Source organism: Protopterus annectens, chromosome 4.part0 (genome assembly GCF_019279795.1).
Source record: "Protopterus annectens isolate FY-2018-M chromosome 4.part0, PAN1.0, whole genome shotgun sequence".
Lineage (NCBI taxonomy): Eukaryota > Metazoa > Chordata > Ceratodontiformes > Protopteridae > Protopterus > Protopterus annectens.
The window spans coordinates 1,059,075,338-1,059,090,703 of NC_056733.1; the positions used below are offsets into that span (position 1 = coordinate 1,059,075,338).

At 40.6% G+C, this 15,366-nt stretch overlaps 1 protein-coding gene across 2 annotated transcripts in view; it reads right to left on the bottom strand.

Moving 5' to 3' along the window:
• The window catches only part of NUDCD2 (NudC domain containing 2), a 503,130-nt gene that overhangs the window by 372,111 nt on the left and 115,653 nt on the right, over nucleotides 1-15,366 (bottom strand). For both annotated transcript variants that reach the window (XM_044068989.1, XM_044068988.1), the window contains exon 3: nucleotides 3,885-4,036. In XM_044068989.1, coding sequence (XP_043924924.1) covers nucleotides 3,885-4,036 — 152 coding nt within the window. The remainder of the gene's footprint in view (nucleotides 1-3,884; nucleotides 4,037-15,366) is intronic.

Consider the following 15,366-nt stretch of genomic DNA (forward strand, 5'->3'; position numbering starts at 1 on the left):
TCCATAACTGAGTTTTCTTCTAAATGACTATAAACTCTGTCAGCATTAATTCCTGTGTACAGTTTATATGTCTTCGGAAGGCAAGTTATTGGTTTATAATTTTAGGGTAGCTTGCAGGTTCACTCTTAAGCACTGTTCACTATTTTTCCTGTTAGCCAGGTTTGTGTCTGTTCGGGTGCGCATATAAATGGTTCTTACCTCATGGCTAAATCTTAGTGCAAAGATGCTACTACTTTTAACCAGAAGTTAAATACTGCATCTGGGCCTGGGGTTTTCCAATTAGAGGCTTTTCTTAACTTTGTTTCAATCTCTCTAGCTGTTACTTTATCCCACTTCATATCCTGTACTTTTATACTTCTCATGCTTTCTTTTACTACTTCTGTCATTTAGCATCTTTGTTATGTTCCACAGGATCTACATAGATACTTCTCAAAAATGTATCTATTTCTTCTTTTTTTGGCGGTCTTTCAATTCCTTTTACCTTATTTCCCATTTCTCTATAAAACCATTTTGGGTCATCAATGAATTGCTTATTTTGCACTTTTTCTTTATATTTGTTTCTTCTAAGTTTTTCTACCTGTGCTGAAATTTTTAGTTTATCTGCGATAGTACATGATAGATCCTGGTCTGTTCTAATATTGCGCATTGCTTTTATCACATCTTTCTTAGTATTTTTGCTGATCTATTCCCTCTTCTATAGTCTTCTAATAGTGACACTTCTTGTCTTAATTGGTTTATAATTTTCTCTATTTGATATTTCCATGATGGTATTTGATTTCTCCACTTCCTTTCTCTCACTACCCTGTGTTCTTGTGGTAGAACTTTATCAGTTATTAATTTAGCTGCACAGTAATGTATCCTGTTTACTTCTGTTATAGCACATGGATCTCTATGAACAGTCCTAATTACGGTGTTCATTTGTTTTATCAGACTTCTGACTTTTTGGGTTTTACTAACCTTCTGCAGTCTATTTCTTTCATTGATCTTGATATATCTGTCCGTGTCTATTAAAATCGAGCAATTCTTCTTCACTCATTTTCGTCCAAACTGAGGGCACATCCCTTGTTTTCCAGTTCCTGTGGGCATTCCATAGAAGGTTCTATACCATCTTCCTGTGACACATTCTCTTCAATTTCATCCTGTGCCATGTGTTGCTCTGTCATATGGGAACTCACTGGCCTATCACTCCTCAACATTGACTGCATCAGAGTTTACAGTTCCTTTCCTTGCTGTCTAGCTTCAAGATTCTCCAACTACAGACCTATAAATATAGTTATCTCCACTAAGGTTCTTGAAAAACTGTATCCATTCGCAGCTTTTCAACTGCCTTAGCAGCAATAACCTTTTTCAAACTCAGAATGGCTTCCGTCCTCATTGCAGTACAAACATTGTTGCCTTCAGTTTCGTTACAGTACAAACATTGTTGCCTTCAGTTTCGTTAAAGCCATTAACTTTCACATAAATGTAGATGACCTTGTCACTTTCTTTTCTAAGACCAATCTAAACTCTTCGATACACTTTGTCATAAATTACTAACCAAACTCGCTCTTTTACGACTTTACTGGTCATCCATCTTATGGCTTCAGGACTATCTAACAAATAGGCAATCAATCCAGATGACTCTACCCTTATCTGCTCGACTTCTAGCATACCATTTCTTCAGCAGGTCACTTCAGAATCTTTCTCATCTATCGAGTCTGGGTTACACACCTCCAACCTAATCCTAAATGCAAAGAAAATAAAGTTACCGCTATTCTTACTAAAACAATACTAAAACCAAAACAAACCTTTAGCATTACATCAGACGACAATACTATAACAGAAACAGTATTACAGACCATATTTCCGGGTGTTACTACAGCTCAAAACCCAAAACTTGGGCATCATAAGTCATTTAAAAAAACACACCAAAAACTTATGCACTTTATTGACCTAGTCCATATCTATCAAAATCTGCTAGGAAAACTAACTATAGCCTCATACTATCTTCTCCCATCACTTCTTTATGCAGCTCACATTCCTACTAAGCTGCACTCTACATATATGAAGAAAATGGATGCCCTTTACTGTGCTGCCCTTGAACATTTACAGTGGACTGAGCTTTCACAACATCTCTCCTATAAACAATTCATTGCTGCACACAGCATAATTTACAAACCCAAAAACTGTCGTTTAAACAACCTACAAGGGAATTGTGCTCAGGAAATAAATGTCTCCTAATTTCTCTTATAGTTAAAATGATAGCTGGTACTCACTTTACTCACGTTATGTCACTAAAATGTGGAATAATATACCGATGTAACTAGAAAATCTGAAATCCTTTAAAGGCAGACTCAACCACCACCTGACCAACTCTTGGTTACCAGACTGAAACAGTACCTGGCCAGGTATCGGTTATGCTCAGCACCTGGATAATCATACCACCTCATCACTCACCTGTGTATTCTTGCTCTTTACTTCTATACAGCCAACATGTGAATTTCTGCCCCCTATTTTGGTATATCACTTGAACGCTATTTATTTATTTCCATTTATTCATGCCAATGTAAGTTTTTGGAAACTTTTTCTATTTCTCAAACCAGCATTGGGTAGTTTAAAAATTTTAATCACATGCTAGGTTTCTAATGTTTTACGTTTTAGTATGTAAATTTAGAGCTTTTCATCCCGGGCTTCTGCTGAGAAACTGTTTTGCCCAGTTGGACTTTCATGGTCAACAAATGGAAATAATAAAACATTTACAGAGTCAGAGGGCATATTTGTCAGATCCCACTGAATCTTCAGTACACTGCTGGAATCAGAAATGAGTGGTGGTAATGCATTTGTGGTGATAACTGAAGTGCTGTAGAACTCGCTCCTTGTGTGGAGTAAGCTATAGCAGTTGCTTGCTACTACTTCAGTTTAAAAGAAGAAAGTTTTTCCCCCTTTATTCTTGATCCTCAAGTCCAATGAGGAGTAGTTTTTTTTTTAGTTTGGTCTCCAATTTAAAGTTGGGGGAGGGACAAATCAGGAGGATGGCAGTGGGCACAAGAACAGCTAGCAACACCTCTGGATAAGGTAGCAAAATGTGGGAATTGCTGCAACTAGGCTACATATATGCTAAACAGATCAAGTACCTAGTAACAACCTATGAATTTATAAGCCCTCATTTCTACAAACAACTTTTTCCTCTTGTAGATCCTAATTAAAAGATGAAACTGATGTAACAGCTGGGAATACTGCATCTAGTGCTGCCTTCAAACTAGAAATCTATTTCCCCAAAAGCAGATGACATAGACATCACAGTCACTCAGTGGTCAACATATCTGCCTTAACTGCCTTAACTGCCTTAACCAGGGATCAAGTTCTGACCCAGTTACAATTTGTCTGACATTTATACATTCTTCCTGTGTGTGCACACACACCTGTGTTATTCCTGGATAGTCTGGTTTCCTTCTGCCTTCCAAAACACACTAGTTGACTGTCTAAATTGCATCTACCTACTCGTGTCTTTTTGTGCTGGCAAACAGCAAAGTCTGAAACAAATCAGTTCACTTAACCAGCAAATGAAAAACAGATGCATATCATAAGCACCTGTGCAAGCTATGGGTATTTGAAATGATTTTGCCACATTTCTAACCTTTGGTAGCAACTGGGAGAATATTCAACTTTAAATTTAAATTTCCCCAGTGCCACAAACAAAGCCTATGCAGAACCAACCCCAAGATGAGACCCGACCCCTGCCTTAAGCTGTGCATCTGCTATGGTACAGCAATGCTTCTGGAATGGGAGATGGAAGCCATAAAAACAGATGTTGACATTTTGTAAAACGACTACACTCTCCATAGAGTTCAAAATAAAAAGAATTGTCCTACTATGCTAATAAAAAGGCATTTAAGTATACATACCTCTCTTTGAAACCTCTCCAGTGTGAGCTTCTTTTGCATCTGGTCTTGTACCCAGGGGTCAGCAGCATACTGGTCTTCTAACAATGATGGCCAGCAATTTCCTGCTTCTCGGTTGGTCTTTGTTAAAACTATGCGAATCATCTTTTTATCCTCTGTTTCATGCAGAAACACAATGTGAACATCCTTCTTATAAACACATTTTTAGGAATTCTACTTAGCTAAGCTAAAGAGAAAAAAAAAAAAGAAAAAAAACAAAAGTACAATATTAAAAGTACAGTTGTGTACACTTACCATAAATGTAGATGTTAGAGTGTATTCACTGTTGCAGTCATTACCTGTGGGGTTATCCCTGCTGTGGTAGCCCTCGGCAGGCCCGAATATCAGAGTCAATGTTTTTGTGCGGCCGGCTGCTGTCGCCTGGTGTCTGACATCAGATCATCAGTACTACAATGCAAGGCAGCCGACATCATTACATCAGTTTTTCTTGCCCTAACCCATCAGAAGCACAAGGGAAAACACAATAGTGGTCCTGGTGGCTAAGAGCCACCCTGGAAAGCATGTGTCCCCCTAGGGGAAGATAAGAAAAGGGGGATTGAAAGAGGGAAACCAAGACTGCAACAGTGAATACACTTGAACATCTACATTTATGGTAAGTGTATACAACTGTACTACATTCTTCGTGTTTCATGTTGCAGTCATCACCTGTGGGAGGATTCCCAAAGCTGAGGTAAAGGGTGGAAGAAAAGATAGAGTCATAGGTATGGGTCAGGATGCCCTGCAGAATTGCAGAGGCAAACCCTGCCCTAGACTTCGAAGAGAGAGGTAGGTGGTAATACTTTGTAAAGGTATGGACAAAGGTTCAGGTGGACACTTCCAATATGTCCCTGGTAAGTACTTCTCTGAGGAAGGCAGTGGAAGTGGTGGTTGCCCTAGTGGAGTGGGTACGGATTGACCTAGGGATGGGTTTCCATGTAGTCTGTAGCAGAAATGGATACAGTGTGAAATCCATTTGGAAATGATTTGTTTGGATATGGGCTTCCCCTCTGCCCCTGGAGCAAAGCTTACAAGAAGCTGGTCAGTTTTTCTGAATGGCTTAGTGTGGTCCAGACAGTATCAGTGTTGTCTGTGTATGTCTAGTGAGTGTAGAATTCTTTCCCCCTTATTTTGGGGGTTGAGAAAGAAGGTGGGAAGGTGTTTGGCCTGGTTAAGGGTCACATCAGAAACCACCTTGGGCAAAAAGGAGGGATTAGTCCTCAGGGAGACACTGTCTACATGGAAAATTATGAAGGGCTTGACAGCCATGAGAGCTTGAGGTTCTGAGACCCTTCTAGCAGAAGGGATAGCTAGTAGGAAGGCAGTCTTCCAGGACAGGTATTTCAATTCTGTTGAAGCGGCAGGTTCGAGAGGAGGTAAGGTTAGTTTCTCTAACACATAATTCAGGTCCCAGGGTGGAGTATGTAGTCTTCTGGAGGCCTGATATTAGAAGCCCCTCTGAGGAATTGCTTAACCAATGGATGAGAGAAGAGGGGTGGGTCTGAATCATAATGGGCACAGATGGCCGAGACATGGATTTTAATAGAGAAGAAGGAGAGGCCACTATAGAGCAACTATGCTAAGTAATCCAGGATGAGGAGGATGGAAGGTTGGGAGGTACTGGCCCCTTTTGATTGCTTCCAGGAGCAGAATCTTTTCCATTTTCCTGCATAAGAATTTCTTGTGCTGGGCCTTCTGGCCTCTGTGATTATGTCCAGGACCTCTTTGTTTAACAGTGACTTCTTGTTTGTTTATTTTATTTTACATTAGTTGACCTGGCTAGTCCAGCTGGATATATGTCCATTTTCAGTGGAGGCCCGGGGAGAAAAGCTCCATTGATTAAAATAAGATTAGCGAATACAAATACATAACAAACAAAAGCATGAAGCATGCAAGATATGAAGATTTTAGTATAAATAATACACATCTAGGAGTAAAAAAAAATATCCATAACAAGAAAATATTAAGGTAAATGATTAGATGATTTCCGTATGGAAATTAGATAGTATCAAAACAGAGTAAATCATACATTCTCTTGAAAATATGGTAGGCAACATAATTTTTTTTTTCATATATATATAAGATCAGTTATATCTACAAAGATATTTCCAATATATATAAGATCAGTTATATCTACAAAGATATGATGTCAAAGGAAGTCAGTCAGGATACCGTAGCAGAGAAGGAAGTATTGTGGTAGAGGAAAGGAAGAAGGAAGGTTAGTCAGGGTTGATACAAGAGCAAAGCCAGTATTTATTAAGATGAATTTCAAGTTGTTTTTTAAAGAGTGGAAGAGTGGCCAAAGAGGAGATATTTGATGGAAGGTTGTTCCATATTTTGCCAACTGAGTTGGAAAAAAGGCAATAACCTGCAGAATTAATGGGTTTGGTACTATTAACTAGTAGTTTGTCTGAAGAACGTAGCTGTTTTAGGTTGTTGTAGGGAGTCAAGAGATTACTGAGTATAGGTGTTTTAGATGGTTGATATAGAATTTTGTGAGCTATTAAGAGCTGTTGATAGCGGAGTTTGTTTGGAAGTTTAATTTTGTGTATGAGCCATGCTGAAAGTTTGAGAGTCTGCAGGTCTGGTTGCAGTACCTTCTTCCCCCTTCTCCTGGGTCAAAAGGTCTGACCTTAGGGGAAGCAGCTTGGGGGGCTGTATCGTCAGACTCTTTCCATGTGGAGCTGCTATTCGTGGGGGGTCCAGTAAGTTTCTGCTTAGGTGGTCTGCCAATGTGTTGTTGATCCCTGCTAAGTTCTGGGCAATTAGGTGTAGCCCCAGGGAGGTGGCCGTAAGCCACAGACTCATGGCTAACCTGCACAGGTGGTACGACTGGGTGCCCCCCTGATTGTTGATGTACCACATTACTGTGGTGGTGTCTGTGTTTATAAGGAGGACCCTTGGCCTGAGATGGGGTTGGAAGGAATGCAGTGTGTTTTGCACTGCCATCATTTCTTTCTGGCTGATGCGCAAGTGGAGTTGCTGGGCATTCCAAAGGCCTTGGGTACAACTGCCTGCTAGGTAAGTGCCCCGAGCTATGTCTGAGGTGTCGGTGATGTTTGTCTGGGTGGAAGACGAAGGGAAGACCCTTGTTCATGACACAGGCCTCTGCCCACCAGAGAAATTCGTCCCTTATGTAAGGGATCAGTGGGAGGGTGGTCTCTAGGGACAGAGTGCGCTGACACCAAAGGTTAAGTACCACTGAATCTTTCTCATGTGAAGCCAGGTGAGAGGGATGGAGAAGGATGCAAGATGCCATGTATCCCAAGGTTTGCAGGAACTTCCTCACAGTGAGGTGACTTCTGGAAGCCACCTGGGTGAAGTAGAGAGGCAGGAAACTCTGCTTTTCTGGGGATAGGAAGGCCATTAGAGTTGCTGTGAATAGCACAGCTCCCAGGAAAACAATTTTCCTGGTGGGGTTTTGCTTTGACTTTTTTTCTCACTGACTGTGAATCCTAGGGAAGTTAGGAGTTTTTTGACGAAATGCAGGTCCTATAGCTACTTTTCTTTGCTGTTCGCCTGAATGAGGCAGTCATCCAGGTAAGGGTAAATCTGTATATTTCTCTCTGTAGAAAGCTATAGCCAGGGCCAAGCATTTGGTGAATACTCAGAGCAGTAGATAAGCCAAAGGGCAGTGCAGAGAACTAAAAGTGCCGATTGCCTGACCTGCAAACCATCCCAAATTACTTGTTTTTTACTGAGTTTTCTGGTCCAAATGAAGGGGTGCCACGATTCCAGAGTGGCACCCCATTTCCAATTTCTTTGCTTTTGTTTTTTTTTTTTTTTTTTTTCAATTTTCACGCTGTCGGAGCGGACGTCATCACGTGCACGATGACGTCAGCTCCGTCAGCACTACCAGCCAGTCGGAATTGAGCTCAAGGAGCTCACGTTATCATTTCTGGCTGGCTGCGAGCAGGCGGGAAGTGCTTTGCCGAGAATTTGAAAAAAGAATGCTGGCTTTGCTGCAGTTTCAGACAGAAACTGCTTTGCTTTGTAAGCGACTTAAATCTGCTGCCGCCGAGAGAAATGCTGGCTTTGCAAGGGTCTTAAATCTGCTGCCATTTTCACTGCTCGGACTTTGCTTTAGGTAGGGAACAGTGTGCCTGTACATCCTCCTTTCAGATCCAGAAAAGCATTACTTATTGTATTCTTACAGCTCTCACTAAAGAATAGATTAAATGTGTGGCTTTATAAAAGTAGGACAGTACAAAGAATAATAGCAGTGTGGTTGTGACAGTGTGTTATAGCACAAAAGCATACAGAGCTCTTATTGACAGCAGATAATTAAACTCTTTGATGGGCATTGCAAAGAAATGTTGTAAAAATATAATTAGACTCTAAAGCATTCAGTTGAACTCCATTAGTGGATAAAATATTTTTGTTTAGGCCATCTTGGACATATTAAAAATGTGACAGTCCTAGTCAGATGAACATCCCCCTGTGATAAACTGTATTTAGTTGTGAAAGCATGTCAGATGGGATTGGCTTAATAGAATTAATTTCAGTATTTAGTTGAAATGCATGATGCTCACAAATTGCCCTTTGAATGCTCATGTTACAGATTTTGATAAGTCTGATGAGGCTTTTATTAATGTATTACTTTGTATCTGAGGCTATCCACTCACCCAGTTGCTTCTGTGAATTTTGTTTTCATTCAACATGTAACGAGCTATTTCAGATGGTCACACTCAATATTAACTTTTGTGTGTGTGTGTGTGTGTGTGTGTGTGTGTGTGTGTGTGTGTGTGTGTGTGTGTGTGTGTGTGTGTGTGTGTGTGTAAATGCCCCCATTTAATACACCTGGTGACTAGAGGTACTCTGGCTCAAACCCTGTACCTTGGGTACAGAGTAAAAAGAGCCTAAAGTCCCTAGCCACTACCACTTCTGAATTACAGCTTCATGTTTTTAATCTGCTCCTCATAAAATCTGTGGTTTTCAGGATTGTGGCAAATCACTGAAAGATTGAATTCACTAAATGATGACAGGTATTTGAATTTCAGACTTCATATTCTTCAGAAACTAAATGGTAACACAAAACCTTTTAGTCTAGCAATTTTCTAAGTTTATAAGATTAGTATTTGAAATTTGTCTGGGCAGTTTTGTCATTATTGGTTCATGCATTTTGTTTCATTGCTTAGTGCCTACTGGAAAAATGTTCAAACAATATGTTTAAAATGCGTTCCTCTGTCTATCAAGTATGCTGTATTATACAAGGAATATAATTTAAAGTCAGGAAGGTGTATCAAAGAACACATGTATGTTTCTTGTTTTGTGTGCAAGGGGCCAAAGAATTGAAAACAGCCCAAAGGTAATCTTTATCCACCACTGGTCAGATGCATTTTCTTTGGATGTGGTGTGTGGGTTTCAATGTTGTTTCAATGGCAGAGAAGTTTTAATGCCAAGTCTATTTCCATTGTGAGACAGTATTGCTTTGTTTAGCAGATGTCTTGGTGTTTGTGCATTGTGCTATAAAATGTAAAAATAAAATCCAAATAATCATTGTAGAAGTAAAGCAGCATGTACACATTGTTTATGTTAAATGGGGTGAAAAAGACAGGTAATGGGACATTGGAATGCCTGCAGGGGGACTCTGGTGCCATACTTTGGTTGTCTGTTCTTCAGTTTGCTTTTGAAAGTTGGCATCCCACAATTCCATTGGAGTGGCCGGGGTCACAATTATGTATGCAAATCTGATGTTAATCAGCGTACAGATTTGTACCTATTTTTCATGGGCCTTGTCCAGATTTTTGATGTTTCCAGGTTGAGAGTGCAGGAATTTTCTGCAAGATTCCCTGATGGGGATGTGCAGGTTGGCATCTTTTAGGTCTAGTGTCACCAGCCGGTAGGCATCTTTTAGGTCTAGTGTCACCAGCCAGGCATTTTGAGCGAGCATAGGCAGGAGCTGCTGCAATGTTAGCATTTTGAATCTGGGGACCACCAAGGAGGTGTTCAGTTTGGATAGACCCAAGATGGGGCACCAAGTGCCCTCTTTTCTGGGAACAAGGAATAGTCATGAGTAAAAACCTTTCCCTGTTTGATCCCGAGGGACAGGTTCTACTGCCCTCTGGGATAGTAGGGTTTTTCAGCCAAAAACCTTCCCCTACACAGAAGCTATTGCACGGCTCAAAAAATAATAGATCCACCAAGAAAGAAGCCAGCAACTGGAAGCTGTAAACACTAATTTAATTAGTGAAACATATAAAGAATTCCAATAACAAAACAGACCGGTTTTGGCTTTGGTTTTTACCTAGCCTTCATCAGTACCACTGATTCTTTATATGTTTCACTAATTAAATTAGTGTTTACAGCTTCTAGTTGCTGGCTTCTTTCTTGGTGGATAGTAGGGTTTTTACCTGTTTTAATGCCTCTGCCCACTGGTTTGGGGGGAGTTCTGCGTACCCTCTTGAAATTGGGAGTTTGCTGAAAGTGAATCTGTATCCCTGAGAAATGATTTTTAATATCCATTGGTCCTTGGTTATAGAGACTCAATTGTCCTTGAAGAGGGTGAGTCTTCCTCCTAATTTTAGATGAGTGAAAGGAGGGCAGAGGGGGGAGGGAGAGTCATTGTGAGCGCTTACCCATAGAAGTTTGGCTTAGAACTCCCTGCCTTGGAGGCTGAAGTGAACCACTGTTTGCTTCTTTGCTGGCCCTGGAGTGGGGGCCTGGATGCCCTGTCCCTGCGGGGCTTATTTTGGCCCTGTCTGCTGGATGCAGCAAAGCCCCAGTGTTTAGAGGGGAAGTTCCTTCTGAATCTGGGCAGTTGAACTTGAAAGAAATCTTTTACTGTTTGCATAGATTTTGCCTTGCCTTCCATCTTTTTAAGCACCTCTTCTGCTTTTTCCCCAAATAGGTGTTCCTTATCTAGGGGTGCATCAATAAGTTTAGACTGGACATGATCAGGGAGAGGTTGTTCCTTCAGCCATGCATGTCTTCTAATAACAGATCCTGTCACTGCTGTCATGCTAGAGGCTTCTAGGGAGTCATAACCACATTGTAATGAGTGCTTGGCCACTTGAAAAGCAGAGTGTAGTAATTCTGCCAGCTCTTTTAAGTTGGCACCATCAGTGAAGGTAGAAATCTTCTGTTTTAATTGTGCCAAAGTGTGTTGTCGTTGACATTTTAACATAGGGAACTGACACTTGAGTGCTCTGATAGCTAAGGTTGCAGAGGTTAATACTTTCTTACCCCCATCTGTCCAGAGCTCTGGAGTTTTTGTCAGAAGGAAGAGGATTCTTGGCGGAACTAGTCTTAGCTCTTGGTCCCTGTGTAATGACCTCAGGGTCTGCAGCAGGGTTCCTGTGCAGGTATTTGTGAGAATCCGGTACTCTGTAGTACCTCTCAGGTTTAGCTGGGGCAGGATGCAGGGCATCAGGGGCTAAACTGGATTCAAAGAAATCATCATTCGCCACTTCTAGAATAGGTGGGATGGCCAGGGGTCTGTGCTGGGGTCGTTTTTTGACTGTAGGTAGGCCTGAGATTTCCACTGAAAATGCTCCCTGAGGGAGTGAAGGGTTTTCCCGAAGGAGAGCTCCTCTAGAGGGGAGGCAAAGGGGATGGAATCCTCTGCATCCGAATCCTCATAAACAGTTAAGGGCTGTTCCTCTTCAAAGGCAGAATAATCAGAATCCTCAGACTCCTGGTCTGTCATAATTTCTGGAGAAGGAACCCTTTTCCTTTTAGGGGTAGGGGCCTGAGTACCTTGGTTAACGGAGATGAGATCCTTCACCATTTTAAGCATTTGAGTTTGGGGTGGGGGAGCAGTAGCAAGATGGCGGCTAGAAGCAAATTTCCTAGGAGTGGCCTGGCTTCGAGGCCCAAGAGAATCCGGTCTCTGAGGAATGGTAGTCGGAAGAGTAGTCGTTTTGTCTACAATCAGTAGTGTGAATGGCCTCCTCGGAAGCTGGTGCTGGCATTGCGGCTCTGGACCCAACCAAGGGAGAGACAGCCAAAGGCTCGGAAGATGAAGTGGATTTCTGAGGCATACTCCAAAAGGGTCTCGGCAGAGGCCTGCATAGAAACAGGGTCGGGAATCAGGGGCTGCGAAAGCGCCTCAATGAATTCCGGAGAACTGACGACTTGCTTAGCGGCAGCATCAACGGAAGGCTTAGCCTTGTGTGGCCTGTCTCTATCTTTACATTTTTTTGGAAATAATGGTCTAGAAAAAAAGAGCTCTACGGCGAATGGTTCTCACATTAAACAGGGCAGAGAACCGGCAATGAGGGACATCATGGTCTGGGCCTAAACAAGTGATGCAGTAAGAATGAATGTCTCTGTGTGGGATCTGCTTTCCACAAGCTTGACAACTTTTTCGGACATTGGCTAGAGCAAGAAAAAAGGGTCTCCAATGGGGTACTTAGCTTTAGACATTATCAGCTGAAATTCGACTTCTGGTAGCGACCGACCGGCACTCGTGTGAACTGCTTCTGCTATAGGCTTCACGGCAAGAAAGACTGATGTAATGACATCAGCTGCCTTGCTTTATAGTACTAACGACCTGATGTCAGACTACAGGTGACAGCAGCCTGCACACAAAAACACAGATTCAGGTATTCGGGCCGTCCGCGGGCTACCACAGCAGGGATAACCCACAGGTGATAACTGCAACAGTGAAACATGAAGAACATCAAAAATTCTTCTGGCAGTAAGGAAATGTCAAATGTAATTACAGTTTTATAGTTATGCTTTATTAACACCATGCTCTGTGAGTAAATTATTGAAGAAATGACAGGCAGAAGCTGGACAATAATACTATAACCACTATAATTATACAGTGTCCACTACTTCTTCAACATTAAAGAATAACTGTACTCCAAGAAATAGTTACAGGCTTTCAGCATCTAAACCGGACTTACGGCTGCACTAATGCTAAAGCTACAGGTCAAGGCCCAAAATGCCAATAACCAGTCAAAGGCAATAGAGATGGACTCCAGAAGTTTCTCACTCATTTTCTTCAGCTCTATGGAAGAACACATGGCAAAATAAATGGAAGGAGAACAAAAATATAAAAAGAGAAACTACTGTAGAACAGAACTGAAGGTATCAGAGAGAAAAGAAAGGCGTTACATTTTCAGCACTGAAAACTCAGTCTGAAAGAAACAGAAGGGCAAGGTAAGGAGTAGAAGAGACCGGAGTCGCAGTATGAAGGTGCTTCAACAAAGTACTAGTTTAAGGGTGTGCACACTTATGCAACCAGCATATTGAACGTTTTTTATTTTTTTATATTTTTTCACTCACAGATGTGTGTTTTTCAATTGAATTGCATAGGTTATAGGTCACATTAAAGGTGGGAACAGTTGTGAAATGATACATTGTGGTCTCATTTTTTATATATCATAAAAACCTGGCATTTTAACAGGGGTGTGTATACTTTTTATATTCACTGTAAATGCATACCACATTCAGGAATATTGCTTACCAAATAATTTCTAAAGCAAGTACCAGGAAGCAAACAGAGCTACATAAACTTAACACTGACTGTCTCAAAGAAGTTTGACTGTATATCTTAAAGCAAACAAGGGATAGTAGATGCTGAATCAGAAAGTTTTGTCATTCCTAACACAACAGAAGAATCACTATTATTTGAACAGATTATCTTGTTTATCGGGCAGTCCTTAGACATTCAAGCGTGCTCTATAAAAACACCATATTTATTTAATGGTAAATAACTATGTGGACTAGTCATTTGACTCTTTTTTAGCTATGACCTGGACTATAACAGAGAAATATAGTAAGATGGTACAAGTACTGGTGATTCTCACAGTAAAACAGATATGTTCATCATCATCTTACATTTTCAGAATACATATTATAGTAAGGACAGTAAATTTACAAGGTAGATCTACTTACATATCCACAGTAATGTTAAGTCTACAGCATGTGAACACATGTTGTTACATCTTGGTTTTTGCATTCAAGCATTACCCATGTAGCATGGGCATGTGTATTCTCTCATCAGATGGTTTTAATTTTGTATTGAGTGTCAAAAGATATTCATATCTTAGGTTACATGGAGTTGTATTCCATGAAACTGGTCTAATTTAAATACTCCTTCACAAGTAGCAGCGCCACAAAGATGTCTCACAAGACGTATGACATTGTTATCTGTGTTTTTTGGGGATTAACTACCGAGTAGTAATGTTGATTGTTTTGAACAGTAGAGAGTTTAGCAAACGTGGGGTTCTACCCGTTACTTCTAGCCAGTTTTTCTTCTACAAAACGTCATACAAGTGACTTCTACAGGGAGTTAAGTATGCAAACCTAACATTTATTTGTTGGTATTTGAATGGTGTTACTGGTAGTGCATATTCAATTTGTTTGGAATTAGCATTTGGTACTGCTGTTGTATCCTCTAAATCTAACCGCCTTCCTTTCTATAAACATATTAACTAATTTCTAAAGTACATTGCCTACCCACACCTCTTCATCTGTATTACAGTTAACAATTAACATTTTACTTTATTTCTTCATTTGAGATTAATCACCCTATCTAGGCATAACTCCTCAAACAAATGTTACTACAAAGGTTCTGTCATGGACAACATGATCACCCTACCTTGAACCATGTATGAATTGTACATTGTTGAATGTATGAAACTCTTCCAAATGTTTTGATTAGAATACTAAATTTATATGGAGTTCCCCATTGTATCTCCAGCTGCTTTGTATGTAAATTGTATCTCCAGCTACTTTGTATGTAAATTGTATGCATCTGAAATGTTTCCCCAAGGCTTCTGCTGAAAATGGGTACTTTGGACCCAGTCGGACTTTCCCGGTAAACAAATGTCAATAAATAAATATTCTATCTTCTGGTGCTAACAGAATTGGGATATTCTGCAACATGCCTTCAGTTGAGACAGGGATTTTTGGACAACTATATTGGTGTGGAATTTTAAGGATAGAATGGGATCCGGTAGGATTCTGTCAACAATAGGGATGAAGTTATTTTCAGCATGGTATTTGAACTGGGGATGTTTTTGAGAGATTTTGTGGGATAGCAAATAGTGTAACACCTAACTTACTACTGCTCATAAGTAGTTTATAGGCTGCAGTCGAAGCAAGGATGCTACTGAAGTTACTTGTAGTTTTAGGTTAAGTTAGGAATGTTGAGAGGGATATCATTAAAAAAGAGAGCGAGAATGAGAGAGAACCAAGAGCTGATCCCTACGGGATGCCACTGGGTAAGGTCCCCGTTTCTAAATTACTTAAATTTGCTAACACCTGGAATGTTCTTTTAGCTAGGTAATTATCCTTCTACTTCAATGGTCCCCTTCCACAGTTTATCATCTCTAACATATGCAAAAGGAAACCGAGCTCCATAATTTCTAATAGTTAAGTCATAACTAAGAACATACCTGCAGTGTACTGGTCACTGAGCACTTGTTAATGCATTACAAAAAAGAATGGAAATTTAGTGATTAAACTCAGAAATCAACAAAAAAGACAACCTTGT